The 19229-nt window shown below is 37.1% G+C and overlaps 1 protein-coding gene across 2 annotated transcripts in view; it reads left to right on the forward strand.

Annotated features, from left to right (window-relative positions):
* CPD (carboxypeptidase D) overlaps positions 1 to 14859 on the forward strand; it is a 67326-nt gene extending 52467 nt beyond the window's left edge. Inside the window, exons 14-21 of one of the 2 annotated variants that reach the window (XM_004267092.4) lie at positions 1634 to 1769; positions 2695 to 2826; positions 3625 to 3720; positions 3825 to 3889; positions 7821 to 7952; positions 8499 to 8684; positions 8985 to 9084; positions 10727 to 14859. In XM_004267092.4, the coding sequence (XP_004267140.1) occupies positions 1634 to 1769; positions 2695 to 2826; positions 3625 to 3720; positions 3825 to 3889; positions 7821 to 7952; positions 8499 to 8684; positions 8985 to 9084; positions 10727 to 10953 (1074 nt within the window). In that variant the 3' untranslated portion in view covers positions 10954 to 14859. The remainder of the gene's footprint in view (positions 1 to 1633; positions 1770 to 2694; positions 2827 to 3624; positions 3721 to 3824; positions 3890 to 7820; positions 7953 to 8498; positions 8685 to 8984; positions 9085 to 10726) is intronic. The other variant, XM_033423309.2, reaches the window with a different exon arrangement.
* The last annotated feature ends 4370 nt before the right edge of the window (positions 14860 to 19229 follow it).

A 19229-nucleotide genomic window follows, 5' to 3' on the forward strand; every position in this document is an offset into this window, starting at 1 on the left:
GTATTTGTTTAATACCTACTATGTGCTAGGTACTTTACATACATCATAATTTAATCCTCAACCCTGCAATTATGTTAGCTTCATTTTATAGATGTGAAAACTGAGGCAGAGATATTTGATAACTTACAGGAGGTCACACAGCTACTAAGTGGTAAAGCAGGGATTTAAACCCAAGCTTGTCTCACTCTAAAGCCTGTGCTGTTCTGTTTTACCCTACTGCCTCCCCTGAAAGAAATTTGGAAAGAATTGATGTCATGATTAGGATCCCATGATGTGGGATTAGGTGAGATGAACTTAAATCAGACTTGATCAAAAATTATTTTACCATTTTCAGCAAAGCAGATCCCATTGACTTCTTCATGTGAGTTGCAGGAGTATTTCAAAGATTTTCGTTGTTGTTCTTTTTTAAAAGGGAGATTACCTAGGACAGTGGTTCTCTACCCGGGCTATACATTGAAAACATCCGGGAAGCTTTTACAAATACCAAATGCCTGGGCTCCATCCCCAGAAGCATCAATATTTCTTTAAAAGCTCCTTAGGTTATTCTAACATTTAGCCAGAGTTACTACCTACTGATCTTAAGGTTATAAGAGACTATATATCCCAGGTAAAACACCTACCAGGCATTTCAAAACTCCTAGTTTATTAGAATTTGCCTCACTGGTCTAATTAGGCTTAGATCACTTTAGATTGCCATTTGTTTTGAGCTAAGTGCCGGAATTGTCTGGAGAGTTCAAGAAAATATACGTATACCCAGAGACATATGGTTAAGCCCAAGCATATAGGAAAAAAATCTCCCTCAGAGATTCCAGCATAAATGAATTAAAGGATTGCAAATATATTTTCAAGCTACTGACAATTTTACTAGAATAAATAAACCAGGGATCACTTATTCTGATTTATTATTAGAAATATGTAGGATGAATTATATCAGAAATTCATGCCATAAATGTAGGTATTAACACCTCTGGATATGGCTCATTTGAGGGAGAAATTATGAGTAAGACAAATATCCCACCTCATTTTTTTTTGATATGCTGATTTCAACTCTTCTGTCTCATTGTTTCCAGACATACATTGATATTTGTCACATTATATGTTCCAGTTTTTAATCTGGAAGTATAATATTATTATAAATACAATATTATTGTGTTTATTGTATTTGTATTATTTTTATTTATTGGTCAGTTATGATTCATCTAAGCCAGTGGTCAGCAAACTTTTTCTATAAAGGGCCATATAGTATATATTTTGGACTTTGTGGGTCAGATGCTGTGTGTTGCAACTACTCAACTCTGCCATTGCAGAACAAAAAAAGTCATATGAATGGGCAAGGCTGTGTGCCAATAAAACTTTATTTACAATAGCAAGCAGCAGGCTGGGTTTAGCCTACAGACAGTGGTTTCTGACCCTGTTGTAAGATATTGGGAGGTCTCTGGGAACAGCAGCTGTGCAGTTTTTTGTTTCTTTTTTGATTTTTTTGGAGCAAGAGAGAATTTTATTTATTTTTCAGTTCTGCCTTTTAAATCTGTGTTTAAAACAAACAATAAAGACTTTCTGTTTGAAGCATGGGAGGGTACCTTTTGATTCCACATAGAGCTAATAAACTCATTGATTTCTGTTTCCGTTTTAGTTGGTCGACAGGACTAGAATTGTGATTGTCCCTTCTCTAAATCCAGATGGGCGAGAGAGAGCACAAGAGAAAGACTGTACTTCAAAGATAGGACAGACAAATGCTCGTGGCAAAGACCTGGATACAGACTTCACAAGTAAGACCAATATTTAGGTCATTAAAGTACTTGGTAGATAATTTTATTTCTCTTTGCTAGGAGATTGGTTGATCCTATTTTATAGATGAGTAAGGGGTGCTTTCTTGTCTAGGATGTACAATATAAATGAATAGAGACATCTAGAAAACTTTTCAAATTCTTCTTGTTTTTCATTTGCAAAAGTAATTCAAGTTTTTTTCTTAGAAATTCAATCAATAATATTGGGGGGGAGGTTTTCATCATAGTCATACAGAGATGTATATTCTTCCTCTCTACTCTCTTATATATGAGTGTACACACACGTATACACACACACAATGTATGTGTGTATTGATTTGAAGGGGCCTGTTTCTTATTTACTTAAATAGGATCATCAGCTATACATATTGTTCTGCAACATTTTTATTGGATATATCATTGACATCTATCTATTTCAATACTCATAGATCTCTAACATTCTTATTAATGGCATCTTATTATGCTATTAATATATGGTAGTACTCTAGTTTATTCAACAATTTCCCTACTGATAGACATTTAGTTTCTTTTTAATTTTTTGCTCTTGCAAACGATGCTTCAGAAAATACCCTGATTTCTGAAAATCTTATTTTCTTTCAAGGACAGGTTATTATTTTTTAAAAGAGGATATGTCCATCCCTTTTTGTTTCCAGTAAGAATTTTCTTAAACTTGGTTAGAGTCATTAACCTTTCAACATTATCCTAAAGGGTGTAAAACTCAAAATAACCTACCTCCTAGGAAGTATCTTTCTTGCGTGAGGTAGTGGCTTATGGAGTAATAAAGTATTTATCTACAGATTTTGTAAGTTAGCCTTTTGACTGTGCTCAAGTAGGGAATATTTTCTTAGCTACTCATACTAAAATTTTAAAACTTGGTATTTTATGTTTGACATTTCTATATTTTTAGATAATGCCTCCCAACCTGAAACTAAAGCCATCATTGAAAATTTGATTCAGAAACAGGACTTCAGTCTTTCTGTTGCTTTAGATGGTGGTTCAGTGCTGGTCACATACCCATATGACAAGCCAGTACAAACAGGTATGTAGAGTGTCACTTTACATATATACTATTTAAGCTTAAATAGGAAATTTCAATTAGGTAACATCCCTTCTAAAAAATTTTTAAATGGTGAGCATTTGAGCACACTGCATGAATAAACAGCCTAAGAAGTCTGTACATACATCAACAGTTCAGTTACTTGGAACAGGGAGGTCAGATCTAATGATGGCCTAGCTTTATTCAATGTAGCCATCTTGTCACATCTGCTCAATTTTTACTCCATAAACATTTATGGAACAATTATTATATCTCTGGACATTGGAAATACAAAAGGGAATAAGACACAGTGCCCACCCCAAGAAATCCATATTATGTAACCAAACATTAACAATACAGAATTGCCCTCTCCTGCTTTAAACCTTGACTGACTGGTTGCACCTTGTGGTGAGTTAAACAGTTGCCTGTTGATCTCACTGAGGCATTGTATATGGAGATAATTTGTGTTGCTTGCAATGCAGCTTACAAGGTATATTGTAATTAGGCCACAGTTGCCCCCAAATGTAGTAAAACATACCAAAATAGGTTTGTATTTTAGTGTGATAACTTGTTAAACTCGCCGTTAGTGCCTTTTAATATAAGGAAGATGCTTATCTTCTTGGTCAGATTATCTTGGAGTGAACAGAACCGTGTGCTTAATTATAATAACTCCTCAATAAACTTCAGTGAGGTACAAGATTTACTAGAAGGAAAGGAATATGACTTTTGTGTCCATGAAGTTGAACTTGGAGACAAATCTTTTCAATTTCTCCGCTAACTTCTGTATTTTTCTTTTTGTAGTGGAAAACAAAGACACTCTAAAGCATTTGGCATCTCTTTACGCAAATAATCATCCATCGATGCATATGGGTCAGCCCAGTTGCCCAAACAAATCAGGTAGGTATTTTCCCTACCCTTTGTTATTGTTGTTGCTGTTTTGGGAGAGGATGAGGACTTGCCTTATGATCTTGTTGATCCTACATCTCTCAATGCTTTTATAGATGAGAATATTCCAGGAGGAGTAATGCGTGGAGCAGAATGGCACAGTCACCTGGGCAGCATGAAGGTATGCTTTATAGAATATGGTGAGAATGGAATTATAAATACATATTGGACATTGAGTGAAAGAATAGGTGACTTTTCTGATATAGTAAAGTGAATGGCATCTACTTTGTGGCTTCCTTGACATGATAGCCCTTTAACTAACTAACCCCTGACAGCAATTTTTTTTGCCAATTTAGCCATTTTTAATTATAATTTCAGTGATATTTTAATTACATTAACAGTGTCATGCAACTATCACCATATCTATTTTCAAAACTTTCATTACCCCAAACAGAAACTCTGTGCCCCAAAGCAATAACTCCCCATTCTCCTCTTCTCCCAGCCCCTGGTAACTTCTAATCTACTCTCTGTCTCTATGTATTTGCCTATTCTGGATATTTCATGTAAGTGGAATTGTACAATATTTTTTCTTTTGTGTCCAGCTTTTTTCACTTAGCATAATGCCTTCTGGGTTCATCCATTCTGAAGCATACATCACCTACTCCATTCCTTTTTATGGCTAAATAATATTCCATTGTGCGTGTAGATCACATTTTGTTTATCAGTTCATCTTTTGATGGACAGATGTTTCCACCTTTTGACTCTTGAAAATAATGCTGCAGTGAACATTCGTGTACAAGTATCTGTTTAAGCCCCAGTTTTCAATTCTTTTGAGTATATACCTAGAAGTGGATTTGCTTGTCATATTGCAATTCTCTGCTTAACTTTTGAGGAACCACCAAACTTCCACAGCAGCTGAACCATTTTACATTCTTATCAGCAATGTATAAAGGTTCCAGTTTCTCCACATCCTCACCAACATTTATTTTCCATTTTTTAAATTATAGCCATCATAGTAGGCGTGAAGTGGTATCTCACTTTAGTTTTGATTTACATTTCCCTGATGACTAATGATGTTGAGCATCTTTTCATTTGCCCATTGGCCATTTGTATGTTTTCTTTGGAAAAATGTCTATTCAAATCCATTGCCCATTTTAAAGTTGGGGTTTTTCTCTTTTTGTTGTTGAGTTATAAGAATTCTTTATATATTTTGAATACTAAACCCTTACCAGATGTTTGATTTGTCAATAGTTTCTCCTATTCTGTTGTCAATAGTTTCTCCTGTTCTGTAAGTTTTCTTTTCACTTTCTTGATAATGTCAAGAAAACTTCTGATACACAAAAGTTTTAATTTAGATGAAGCCAAATTTGTTTTTTTCTTTCGTTGCTCATGCTTTATTGTCATATCTAAGAATTCATTGCCAAATGCTAGGTCATAAAGATTTACCCCTGTGTTTTCGTCTAAGAATTTCATGGACTTAGCTCTCATATTTAGGTCATTGATATATTCAGAGTTGATTTTTGTATATGATATGAAGTAGGAGTTCAACTTCATTTGTTTGCATATGGAAGTCCAGTTGTCCCGGAACCATTTGTTGAAAAGACTATTCTTTCTTCCATTGAATAGTCTTGCCATCCTTGTCAAAGTCAATTGACCGTAGATGTATGGATTTATTTCTGGATTCTCAATTCTATACTATTGGTCTATATCTCTATTCTTTTTTTTTTAATTTTATTTTTATTATTTTTGGCTTCGTTGGGTCTTCCTTGCTGCCCGCGGGCTTTCTCATAAGCGGGTAGGCTTCTCATCGCGGTGGCTTCTCTTGTTGCAGAGCAGGGGCTCTAGGCACGTGGGCTTCAGTAGTTGTGACACGTGGGCTTGGTTGCTCCGTGGCATGTGGGATCCTCCCGGACCAGGACTCGAACCTGTGTCCTCTGCGTTGGCAGGCAGATGCTCAACCACTGTGCCACCAGGGAAGCCTCTATATGTCTATTCTTATTCTAGGACCACTGTTTTGAACACTGTAGCTTTGTACTAAGTTTTGAATTGGGAACTGTGAGTTCTCCAACTTTATTATTTTCCAAGATTGTTTTGGCTACTCAAGGGTCCTTCCAGTCTCACTTGAATTTTGGAATTGGCCTCTCTTTTTCTGCAAAAAGGCTGTTGGGATTTTGTTAGGGGTTGTGTTGAATCTATAAATCACTTTGGGTTGTTTTGACATCTCGACAGTATTGTCTTGCTATCCAAGAATACAACATGTCTTTGCATTTAATGTCTCTTTAATTTCTTTCTGAGAGCATTTTCATTTGTTGTCCATCCATTTCAAATTAGTCAGGAGTTGTTAGCAGATGGGTGGTTAGCTCATCATTCCGTTCACACGTACAACCAGAAAATTGACTTCATTCCCTTCTCTGCCTGCCTTCCCTCCTTTATTTATTAAGAACTTGCTATGCGTGAGGCACTTTTCTATATGAAAGATAGAGAATATTCTGTGGCCCATTAAACAAATAACTATGTTACAGAATTAATCACTGTGATCTAGAAGAGATCTCAATGTGCCATGAGAAATTAAAGACAGAAAGGGTTACACCTAGTCAGAGATGTAGCCTTCTTTTCATAGATGAGATGGCATTAGGGATGCAGAGCTGGTGAACCGAGACATCCATAAAGAGGAAGCAGTAAGGGCAGAGGTCAAGAAGCAGTCTAATATGTACACACTGCTATACCAACAAGGACCTACTGTATAGCATAGGGAACTCTGCTCAATACTCTGTAATAACCTAAATGGGAAAAGAATTTGAAAAAGAATAGATACGTGTCTACATATAACAGAATCACTCTGCTGGACACCTGAAACTAACACAATGTTGTTAATCGGCTATACTCCAATACAAAATAAATGTTTTTTTTTAAAGAATCAGTCTACGTTAGTTAGAATATGGGATGTAATGGAGAGCAGCAGAAGACAAGAATGGAAAGAGAGTTTGAAGCTTTGAATGCTTTGTTTTTTTAGTAAGGAATGGGAAGCCATGAAAGGTTTTGAGCAGGGATATAGTGACATGATCTGAGCTATTCTATGGAAATCTTTTAACAGTGGGTTAAGATGGTTTGGAGGAAGGAGAGACTGTGGCACAGGGAGACTGGTTTAGAATAGCCTAGACGAGAACTACTGAGGGCCTAGATTAGAGTAGTAGCAATGGGAATGGAATCAAGGGATGAAGTTCCAGAGATATTGTAGAAGTGGAATTCACAGGATTTGGCAAATTCTGGATGACAGCAAAAAATTGAAGTCAAAGACAAAAGATTTCATACCTGTGTGAGAAAATGAGTTACTGTCATTAACTGAATTAGGAAGAAGAACAGGTTTGGGGTGAAAAAGTGGTAAGTTAGATTTTGGAACCTGTCCACACAAGTAGTTCCTACCTAAATAATTGCTATATTGCTGTATGGTAGGTTCGAGCCTGCAGATTGAGGGTATCAGAGAGCAAATACTTGTGCTTTTACCTCTAAGAACTCAAAAACAGCAGTAAGGGGCTTCCCTGGTGGCGCAGTGGTTGAGAGTCCGCCTGCCGATGCAGGGGACGCGGGTTCGTGCCCCGGTCCTGGAAGATCCCACTATGCTGCGGAGCGGCTGGGCCCGTGAGCCATGGCCGCTGAGCCTGCGTATCCGGAGCCTGTGCTCCGCCACGGGAGAGACTACAGCAGTGAGAGGTCCGCGTACCGCAAAAAAAGAAAAAAAAAACCCAGCAGTAACAGCAGTGAAGTTCCAGGGTTTAGAGGGAAGCTGACCCTCTGCGTGTACTTATTCATTTATTCAACAAACCCTAATAAGAACCCCTCTACTGCCAGTCACTGTAGGAAGCACTGGAGATATAAAAATGAATTAGACATAGTCCCTGATCTTAAGAACTCTCTTGGGGTGGCCATGTTTGTGACTGGTTATAATACCAAGTGGTTTATTTGTATTTGCTGTAAAATGCTTTACAGATTCTTTGTTTACATCACCCAGCTTTTCTTTTTATTCCATTCCTTCCATTTGTCATATTACATAGCCTCATTCTTACTTTTACTTATTAATTTTCCTACATTTGTTTTTGAATCTTATATTCCAGGATTATAGTGTTACCTATGGCCACTGTCCAGAAATCACAGTATACACAAGCTGCTGCTACTTTCCTAGTGCAGCACAACTCCCTTCGTTGTGGGCAGAAAATAAAAAATCTCTTCTTAGCATGTTGGTGGAGGTGAGTCTTTCCCTTTTAACTAGAAGCAAACTCCCAGGAATCTGGTCATTGAAAACGTTTATCAAAATATTTTCTTAATCTTTTACCAAAATTTTGTATTGTTTATTTTAAATGTATGTAGAAAGGAGAGTTTTGTTCATTTTTTATTGCCTAAACAGGTGCCATGAGTTCGCATATCTGATGTATATTGAGGTAATTTAACCCTGTGAGATGCTGCAGGTTCTTCCATTTGAATATCACACGGAGTTACTTGAGACAGTGTCCTGTGGTGGGAAGTAAAGCATTCAAGACGTCGGAAGACTTGGGTTCAAACATTTTAGGCTTTGACTCTATCAGAGTCCTCTCTCCCCTTATTTCCATCTCCGTGCCTCTGAAGCAGTGAATGAGTAGCAAACAAGGTCAGAGTCAGTGGGGAGGGACGAATAAGCTAGACTTACAGAGGGTTTTGTTGTTTTGTTTGTTTTTGTCAGGCCTCAAGTTATGGCCTCTAGCATATCTGGCATTATGAAAACATAAATTTATATCTTAAACATTTATTTTTTTAAGGTTCACAAGGGAGTTCGTGGATTTGTTAAAGATAAGTCTGGAAAACCAATCTCTAAAGCAGTCATTGTGCTCAATGAAGGAATAAAAGTACACACAAAAGAGGGAGGTTATTTCCACGTACTGTTAGCCCCAGGTGTCCATAACATCAATGCCATTGCCGATGGGTATCAGCAACAACATTCCCAGGTAAGAAACTCAACTTGAGTGGTCTCATGTAAATTTTTATTATTAATAATACTTATATTTAATTTGAAACTCTTGTTCGAAAGCTTGTGGGGAATAAAGAAAAATGTGACCGCCTCTTGATTATGGTACTTGTTATCTTTCTATCCTTTAGCAACAAAAGGGAAATTTTTGTAGCACTTTGTGTACTTTAGATGACAATGAACCATCTCCTTGGTTTGCTATAACGGCCCTAGGAATATAGCAGGGATACAATATACCTTAGGTAAACTTTTTCCTAATTCTTGCACTTTATCTTCCTAGGTCTTTGTGCATCATGATGCAGCCAGTTCTGTGGTAATAGTCTTTGACACAGATAACCGGATATTTGGTTTGCCAAGGGAGCTTGTGGTAACTGTATCAGGTAAAAAAATTTAAATCTTCAGTAGTTGAAGTTAAAACCAATCCTGACATTTCAATTTGAGAGTGGATCACCTCCATAATCACCCGAAAATAATCACTTTTCTTCTAACGTCTATCTAAACATGATTTTCCTGGAACACTATTTCCTCATATGTTCTCATGGCTTGCCCCATCACATTTTCAGGTCTGTACTCAAATGTCACCTCCACAGAGAGGCCTTCCCTGATCACCCTAGCTAAAATAGTACCCCTGTCACTATCTCACCGCCGCTCGTTTCTGTTAAAGCCCTTATCACTACCTGCCGTTCCATTATGTATTACTCATCTATTTGTCTGTATTCGATCTCTCCCACTAAAACATAAACTCTGAGAGGACAGGGATTTCATCTGCCTCCCAGTGCCTAGAACCATGGGTTGGCATGTAGTGGGTCTTAATGAAGAGTTGTTGATTGAATGAATGATTTGCTTTATACTAAGATCATAAGTCCCTTGGACTTTGACTTATATTAGTTCTATTTTTTCCATGATCCTGGAAGGAGGGAATATTTGTTTTCTCCAGGCTTAATGTGTGCCATTGCTTGAATCACTGAAAGTTTAGAAAGAAAAAAATGTGGTAAAATAATAAATACTCTGCTGTATTGTATCTTTTGACACAAAGAACCTTGGTTCATTTCTAAGTACAACTTGGACCTGATGCAAAGTAACCAAGTTTTATTACAGGGTGTGTTGGGGAGAGATCCTTAGTTGAGAGAGAGTGGTATATTGGAAACATGGTCAAATCATAGAGCCTGTTGTGGGGTGTTTATGGTAGAGTTCTTAACTTGAATCGGATAAAGCATAAATCACTAAGTGCTTAGAAACATAGGAGCTGGGATTCAGTTTAAATCTGGCTCTGCCACCCATTTGCTGTTGTGAACCTAATTTTTTTTTTAATATTTGGCTGCGCTGGGTCTTAGTTGCGGCACCCAGAGTCTTCATTGTCGCGTGCGGGATCTTTAGTTGCGGCATGTGGGATCTTTAGTTGTGGCATGCATGCAGGATCTAGTTCCCTGACCAGGGATCGAACCTAGGCCCCCTGCACTGGGAGCCTGGAGTCTTAACTACTGGACCACCAGGGAAGTCTCATGAACTTAATTTTTATTATGATTTTATTGGTATTATTTTCTGTTACTTAGACTGTTACTCTGATAACCTTATGTAAAAATATTTTAAATAAATGAGGGATTTGGGATGAGATGAAAATTTACCAGAAAGGAAAAGTGGAAGTCATTGATTGATGAAAAGCAGGTTACACAACAGTAGACACAGTTTGAATTCATTGTGGTAAAAGAAAAAATATATGTGTACATACACACACGTGAAGGAAAATCCAGAAAAAATATGCCCTAGGGTTGTTAAAAATGACCTCGGGGTAATGGAGATGTGAAGTGGAGTTTGGAGTATGGGTTTTTAGTATTTTGTTTGTATTTTTCTAATTTTGCACATGATACATGTACCACTTCTGTAATAAAAAAGGTTGTTTTTAAGTGAATGAAAATAAAATAAAATAAATGAAGGGCATAATATAAAAAGTGCTATTGTAAGCAGCTGCTTATATGTATTCTTCAACTAGAACACCACTCACGTGATGGTTTTGGTTGACAGGTGCCACCATGTCGGCATTGATCCTAACAGCCTGCATTATTTGGTGTATCTGCTCAATCAAGTCTAACAGACACAAGGATGGCTTTCATCGGCTCAGGCAGCATCATGATGAATATGAAGATGAAATTCGCATGATGTCAACCGGCTCCAAGAAGTCTCTCTTAAGCCACGAGTTCCAGGATGAAACAGACACTGAAGAGGAAACATTATATTCCAGCAAACATTGAAACACACACCTTGCATCTCTCCCAGCATAAGTACCAAGCAAAGTTACAGTTCCTTTTGGGAGACACTGCATTAAGAAGAGAGACTATTTTGCTTCTTCAAAGAGCTTTGGGAAGTTAACTTGCTAAATCTGTATTCTCTGTGAATTTGGCTGGCAGTTTTGAACTTCCCCTCCTTAAAGTACTCTTACCTTAAAAAGAAAAAAAATCTGCTTTCTATTTATGCAGAGATGGGACAGCCACTTTGTTTTTCTTCTTAATTTAAGATGAGCTGTTTGGAGCTTATGCTATAACTGAAGAAAGCCAACTAGTGGATGTTGTATTTTGCACACCAGGTGTTTACTAGTGGCTTTAGCTTTTTCTCTTTATTTTAAATGGCCAAAAGAATCCAGAAACATTAAGGCAGGGACAGCAGTCAGAATCTGACATAAAGCTTTAAAAACTCGAGGTTTTTTCAACCTATTGAGGAGTACTTTTCTCTAGTTATTAAATAGCTGGAGTTTCTCTTATTATTCAGGTTTAATGGAGGCTGGATTGATTTTGAAACTTATGTAACATTAGGAAATGATTAAACGGGCTTCCATATTTGGCTTTCTACCTGTTCCAAGGCTAGATCAGAACTGGTGGGCTGTGCTCTAAGCAGGATTTCACTACCTCTTGTGTAAGGTTTAGCAAAGCTGTAAACATCCCCATTTTAAGGGAGAACTTGTTGACTGTTGTAAAAGATCTCAGTGTCCATTTGCGTAGAGCTGAGAGGGAGATCTAGCAAAAGCTAAAACTCGTGTTGCCTATCTTTTAACTTGGTAAAAACCCACAGGTGCTGTTGCTTTTATCTGTGAAGCACTAGTTTATTCTAGGAATGCCTAATTCTTTACTATTTCCTAAATTTGAACCTTTTTCTATGTTGTACACTTAGGGTTTTCAGATGACCTGGCAATCGACAAGATCTGAATTCTACTGAAAATACCTGGAAGCGTGGAAGAGACCTACTTGCACATTCTTAACCTACCTTTGAACGCAGAATATCTACGCTCCTTGTTAGCCCAAGCCAGCGCCCTATCATAGCATCCTGTTATTGAAATAGCTTGGCCAACCTTATGCGTAAAGGCCTCTGCGTGTGATTGGGTTCTTTGTCCTAATGTTTCATTTGATGGTCTCTTCTTGATCAACCAATTTTGTTAAAAGTTCAGTTGAAAGCACTTAAATATGGCTCCCTCCATTAAAAAAAAAAAGTAACACTGTAGTGAGAAAGTGTTATCTTCAGTGCCAGTGGGGTTACTGCAAAGGCCTAAAAGATTTGCGTTTTATTGTGTCTGTCATATCATGCTATTCAATGGAAATGATGCTTTTTGTAAGTATGAGTCTTACCAATGATCTAATGGTTTAATACCTTTGAATGTTTTAATGGCCAAGTTGCTGCTGAACTTGTACTAAATCAGGGGATCAAAAAACTTGCTCTCATCTTTTCAAGTTGTATTCTATATCCATTAATGTATCTATCATCCCAAAGCCTTCATGTGGAGGTGGTTTACCACCCATCTAGGTCATTCAACCAAGTATTGTGAGAAATGTACCCAAAGTGGCTTCATAAACAGAGATTTGCTTTAGCAGGAATAATGAAGTCATGACATTTATTAATGAGTATCTGTGATCTAATTTGGGTGGTTCCGGGTTAAGCCATTCTGGTATTAATCCTGTTATTAACAACTCGAAATTTTGAGCCCTTGCCACCCCACTCTTAGCCCACCACGTACACAGGACAGAGTTTGTGGGGTGCTAATACTTAATGAAATATACATGATTTAATTTCTTCTAATAATGCTCTACATTTTCCTTAAGGGGATGATGTGGTGGTATCGCTTTTTGCAGCTTTATTTTTGAGTGCAAAGTCAGAAAACCAACAAAGGGCCTATGAGTGGCTGGCTCTGCTTGGGACATTGCAGGTAGAAGTGAAACAAAGTTGGCATGACAACCTTTACTTTATTAGCATTGGTCTTCACTAGAGGATGCCTTTTAAATTCATCTCTGTCTTAAATTAAACATGTCTTTCACTGTACATCACAGTGGCTGGAGTCCATTGCCTTTTAAGCATGTGTAAACTATTTTTAGAGATGAACATACAGGTAGTTCTTTTAATAATTTTTCCTGAAAGGAAAACCAAATTCTGCTATGAATCTTGAATCTCTAATGAATTTCTAAATAATGCATTGCTCTGGAAAACAAGGCCTTCTCAGCCTATGTTACCTGTTAACATGAATGTACAGGGTAATGACTACTAAGACTGTGTTCTCTGCCCTGCTTTGTCTTTTATTTGTGGATCTAATCTAATATGAGACCACATCAACTGCTTAAGGCGTTGAAGCCATATGGCATGGGGAATGCATTTCTTCAGTATTTCTCCTAGAGACTTTCCATTTCCTTGGAGTCATGGAGGCAAGTAAGTATCACAGTATTAAGAAATTTGCCCAAGCCTGAGTTGTGCCTTTCTTTACTCACAAGGCTTTTGTTTTTTTGTCCTGGTGATCAGTTTGTGAGCCTTCTTCCCTCCCAGCTCCTTAATAAAAGCAAAGTGATTGAGTAGGTAATGTTCAAAGTGTCTGCCTATGTAAATGCACTTGTACTGATTATGCAGTTCAATAAGATGAACTCAAGTTAATTTCAGAAGGAAAGACCCTTTCGTTTTGATGTATTTCGCTGAACATTTGAGTAGTAGTCGGGATCCCATCCAGTTGAGGAATGCTTGCAATTCTCTTTGGAGGGAATGTGCTTTGGGACTTTGTCATCCTCCAGAAAGGAAACGTAATGTATATTTGGCCCAGTGTGATTGATTGGTTAATCTTTGGTAACTTTCACCTGAATGGGATTTGCTGAATTAATGAATATTGAACTTAAAACTAATTATGAGTTGACAAATAAATAAAAGGTAGTGCTTATGCCTGAGCTTATTGTGTTTCTGAGCTAACACCAGGTTACTCAGTAACCAGGACCTGTTCTTCTATTTCCATTTATTTTCAGCAGTAAATCATTTTATTTTCTTGTGGCCTGAAGTGCACTTGTGCCAGGTTCTGTCCTTGCTGTATTAAAAGCTTCTTGGCTATGAATGCTGTAATAGTGCCCTATGTTATGGTTCTCTGGTGGAATTGTTTTTAACAGTAGCAACTTTAATGTTACTACAAAAAAGTCCACTATGGTTGATGTTCAGTGATCTTCTATATAGCAAATTTTTGATAAGTATTTGGTTTCTGATTTGCTTTAATTAAAGCAGATTTTGGGGGGGTGATTAGAGCCCTTGATTAATGTCAGCTGAACTTGGATTTCCAGTTCACGAAGAAATGTTTCCCAACATCCAATCCTCCTATTTTTAGCAATAATTCATTAATATTCCACTTGACTTTCAGAATATTATCCTAGTTGATTTCCATTTGGCAGAATCTATTGTGAAACTTGAAAATAGGCTACCATTTTGAGGCATTTGGATATAAATTATATAAATATGTATGATTATGGCTTTTACAAATGGCATAACATGAGTATACTAGCTACCTTCTATGCTGGCCATGCTGCAGACTTTCTGGAGGTATGCCATAATGGTATTTTTTTACACACAGATTAAAAATCAACTTTTCACCTCCCCATTTTTTCAGAGTGACATTCCCCAGCTCCAGAACAATCTATAGCTATTTATATGAGGTGCCCAGAACTCATTCATCTCAAGTGCTTCAGTCTTTGGTTCATTTTCATGCACTGTGCCTTCAAAATGAAATTTTTAAAAGGGACTTTAAACAAAGTTGAATAGTAGTTTTAAAAAGTCAATCTGTGTAATTTATGTGAAATCTAAATGTAATGAGGGCCTTTCTGTTTTTTATATGTAAACAGATCTACTAATCCTGTATAAAAGTTATTTTATGATGTTTGTCTTTCTTTGTGTTTTGTCTCATAATCTTTTTTCAAAAGCAATAGACCAGAAAAAGTTACTGTTCCAATTCGAAAGTTATGGATTTAGTTTTTCTACCTAGATGAGGGGAAAAATAGTCCCAGGCAAGGAATACAGGTTGTTAGCTGCAGAGTGTTTCTGTCTTCATGAATTGACTTAAAATAAAACTATGTTTCTGGAATAATTACATAGTAGCCACAGCTCAGCTAGATTGATATGTGTCCAGTCATTCCACAATGAACATAATAAAAGTGGCCATTGAAAGGTTTATGTACCCATTTCAAGGTTGTTTGTTTAAAATTTGGTTCTTTTTACAGATGAGCCGAGTTAGAGTAATGTGTCCTGGCACTTTTAGGCACAGTGGCAATGAATTTAATATCCCCTTTTCATTTAGCAATAACTTGTTGATACTGCTGCTCTAATAGGAATTGGGAAAACAAAGTTATATAAAAAACGTGGGCTCTGCTGACAAGGAATTCATACTCCAGACCAGAAAAACAGAAATGGAAATAAGCTGTACTTCTATAGTGACGGGTTCCTCTGAAAAGAAAGTCTGCTATAGAGGAAGTACAGCATAGAGATCATGGACTTTGGAGTTGAACCAATCTCAGACTGACTCTTGGCTCTGCTCTTGCTTCCTGTGTGACTTAGTTTTGTATAAGCTTCTTAACATTCTCTGAGTCTTAGTTTCTCTACTGGTTAAGGAATAATACCTGAAAGGATTGGAGCGGGAATTAAGCGAAATAATGTTAGCAAAGGGCCCAACATAATATTTGACTCAGAATTGAATTACCATGGTAACCAGCATCATTTGCTGTTTTCTGATCCCTGTGAAAGAAAGTTATTTTATCAAATATATGAACAAAGATCTGTTTACAGGTGGCCTTTTAAATGTAGAAGAAATCCCTAGACATGAATACTAAAAATGAAATAAACGTTTCCATTATGTGGTTCCATAAATTGTCTATAGCATGGCAGTAAAGTTTTAAATTGTGCCAAATGCTTCATATTTGTTTTTAAATAAAATTAGATTATATTTATGCTTATTCAGTGAAAACAGCCTTACTTAAGTGCTGCGAGAAATAGGAACCATAAAGACGGCTCTTTTTCCCCCAACGTTTGAAATATTTTCCTGAATTTTTGTCTGGAGTTTTCTCATAACTCAATCAAGAAACTTTTGGTTTGTGTTATAAATAGTAACCTACCAATTATATTCAGTTTTTCAGATTTCTAGAAGCTGATTGTTCTCAGCAAAGTAAACATGAATGCTCAATGCTAATACACTACTCAGTTACAAATAAATGCTAGCATGTAGGTCTTCACCTCTTACTCTCACTTGCAGTTAGAATGCCAATGGATGCTATGCTGTTTACAGCCTCAGATAAATACACCATTAACTCCCAATTCAAAACCAATGAAATCAGCCTATAAAGCCAAATTTTAACTTTAGTATCACAATTTCCACCTACATTAATCAGTAGAATGTTAAAAGTAAGCATGTTATTTGGCATTGTGCCTGGAATCCTATTCTCTATCCCTGTGTAAACAAAGGTCAACGAGGCAAGCAAGAATTAGAGTAGAAAGTCATTCAAGGTTAGAGGCCAGCCTGGAAAAAGCTTGAAAGCAGAAGGGTGAGAAGCTTGATTAGATTGAAAAATGTGATCATTGGAAGTGGGAGTATATAGAGATGGATGCCTCACATTCAGCTGAGACAGTTTATTGATTCAATCAGAAGCCGTATGAAGAGATTTTGATATAGTCAGAGCTGTAGGTGGAAAATAAAAGTAGTAGGAGGAGAAATTTAAGATAGAACATGTAGAAAGAGATTATGGATTAAATAGAAATTGTTTTAACATGGATTATATTCTGTGATTGTCATTGAGGTTGAGCCAAAGTGAAAGAATCACAGGGAAGGTCTAGATTATTAGATCTGAACCACTAGTAATTTCGAGTATTTGCAGTTATTGCAATACTTATAAGTATTATCATCACTTATTTTTGTATGATTCCTATTAGAGTTTCTCAAGATCAAATGACTTCTGATTTGGTGTTTGAAAGATGGCAGGTGCCCAGAAAAATTGATCCTAAAGATAGTTAGGGAATAGGATAGATGGGGAGTGGGTATATTATGGTAATAGATGAATTGGATGACTGCTAGATTTTAAAAATAATTTAGAAGATTTAGATTTCCCGAAAAGTTGCGAAGATAATATAGAATTGGCTGCTGGACTTTTATTTGGAGGGTGTGGGTGTTGGGAGGGCAGAAGAGAAAGGATTGTACAGTTTGCTATTCAGTGGGACTTGAACACATTTGAAAAGGAGTGGGCATAGGAGGGAACACGATGTCTAGCACCTAGTCAGGTATGTAGAGCCTGGGTAGTCCAGGTGTCAAGCCACGTGGGACTACTTCTAGTTCAACTTAGATCTTCTCTAGCGGAAGGTATCTCCGTCCTAGATTTGGAGATCTCACTATTTTTCAAGAGCGATGACCAAACATGGAAAAAGGTAACTAAGCATGTAGAGAAATAAGACACCACCAGTAAAAAAAAGCAGAAAAAGCCCACCAGCTTCAGATGACGACATTATCAAACACTGTAAAGCAAATAAACTTACTGTTTTCAAAGAAATAAAAGATAAACCTGAGACTATCACAGGTAAAATAATAGAACTTCTAAAAATGAAAGTACAGAAACTAAAATGGATAGTTGGCAATGGCAGTTTGGACACAGAGAAGCAGAAACTAGAAGGCAGATCTATAGATTCTCTCCTCTGCAGCTGAGACAAAATGGTAGAAAATAGGAAGGAGAGGGTAAAAATATGACGAATGCATGTTTGATCATTTGTTCTAGAGAGAAAGAGGAGAAAGAATGAAGCATAGGAAACTAAGAGACAACGATGGAGAATTTTCCAAAATTGATAAATGATATCTGTAGATGAAACTCCATCCAAGACAGACAAAGTAAACATCCACACTTAGACACATTGGTGAGACTGCTGAGCATCAAAGACAAAGAGAAAAAAATGTAAAGCAGAAAGAAAAGAAATTAACTTCAAAGAATTAGCAATTAGACTGAGATTAGAATCACTCCCCACAAAGGAAACCAGCACAGTGAAATTAAACTTTGGAAGTGCCAGGGAAGACATTAACTTCCAACATAGAATTCTCTATTGAACACATCTTTCAAGAATGAAGGTGAGGGCCTTCCCTAGCAGTCCAGTGGTTAGGGCTCCAGGCTTCCACTGCCGGGGGCATGGGTTCGATCCCTGGTCGGGGAACTAAGATCCCACGTGCCGCATGGTGCGGCCAAAAAATTTAAAAAAGAATGAAGGTAAACGTCCAGGTAGCTGAAAACATTGGTGGCAACCTAAGCTCCCCATCTCCCAATATTTCGTTGTAAAATAAGGCAGAAAACAAGAAGGAAAAAGTAAATCTATACAAAAACCTCAGTGTAACTTGAAGCCAGACAATTTTGAAACTTCACTAACAATAAAATGAGAAAAATCACCAAATCTCTGCATATACTTTCATATGCCTGCCCCAGTCCCACCTCAGAGCAAGGCTTTGTGGAGAGAAGGCAGAGGGAGATGAACTTCAAGAAAGAGAGGAGAAGGATGCCAGCAAATGAGCCTAAAGTTAGTGTAAAACTACTGCCAAAAAGACTAAGTGCACCATAAGTCTGAATGCTCTAAAAAATATGTGCAAGCAGATCAGAGCACAAACCATAGAGAAGGGGCTTCAAAGTGAGCACAATTTAAAGAGGCTGGTGTAATCTAAGCGGGCAGTCTCTGAAATACAGAAAAAAAGTGAAAAAGGAGATGGACCTTTTGACAATTAGGTGATGAGAGAGAAAAGAAAAAGGAAAATTTACAGTCCTGCAAGATAAATGAAAACTGCAAAATTGGAACACTTATGACCCCTCCCTATCACCAAAACAAACCAACAAAAACCCCACTAAAGCATGTGAACTTTGCTGTATGGACTGAAGAGATCTCAGCCATGAAGCATGGAAATATCAGTAACAGATATGAATATTGATAAGGAAGAAACAAATTTGTCATTATTTGTAGATATGATTGTGCATGTGAAAAATACAAAAAATCTACAGATAAGTTAGAGATAATAACATAACTTAGCTTTACTTCCAGTTATGGGTGGATTAAAACAGAAAGACCTTCCCATCAAGAATAATTAGAAAAGCTTGGATTTTAAAACAACCACCAAAAAACCTGTTGAAGGATTGGAGAGCTACTAAAGTAACAAAGACTTAGGGGTCAAGATCCTAGCAAAGGGAATTCAGGGATGAAAATAATGAAGTTTTTACCTTAAGTTATTGGTTGATTCATA

The sequence above is a fragment of the Orcinus orca genome, chromosome 19, assembly GCF_937001465.1.
Source record: "Orcinus orca chromosome 19, mOrcOrc1.1, whole genome shotgun sequence".
NCBI lineage: Eukaryota > Metazoa > Chordata > Mammalia > Artiodactyla > Delphinidae > Orcinus > Orcinus orca.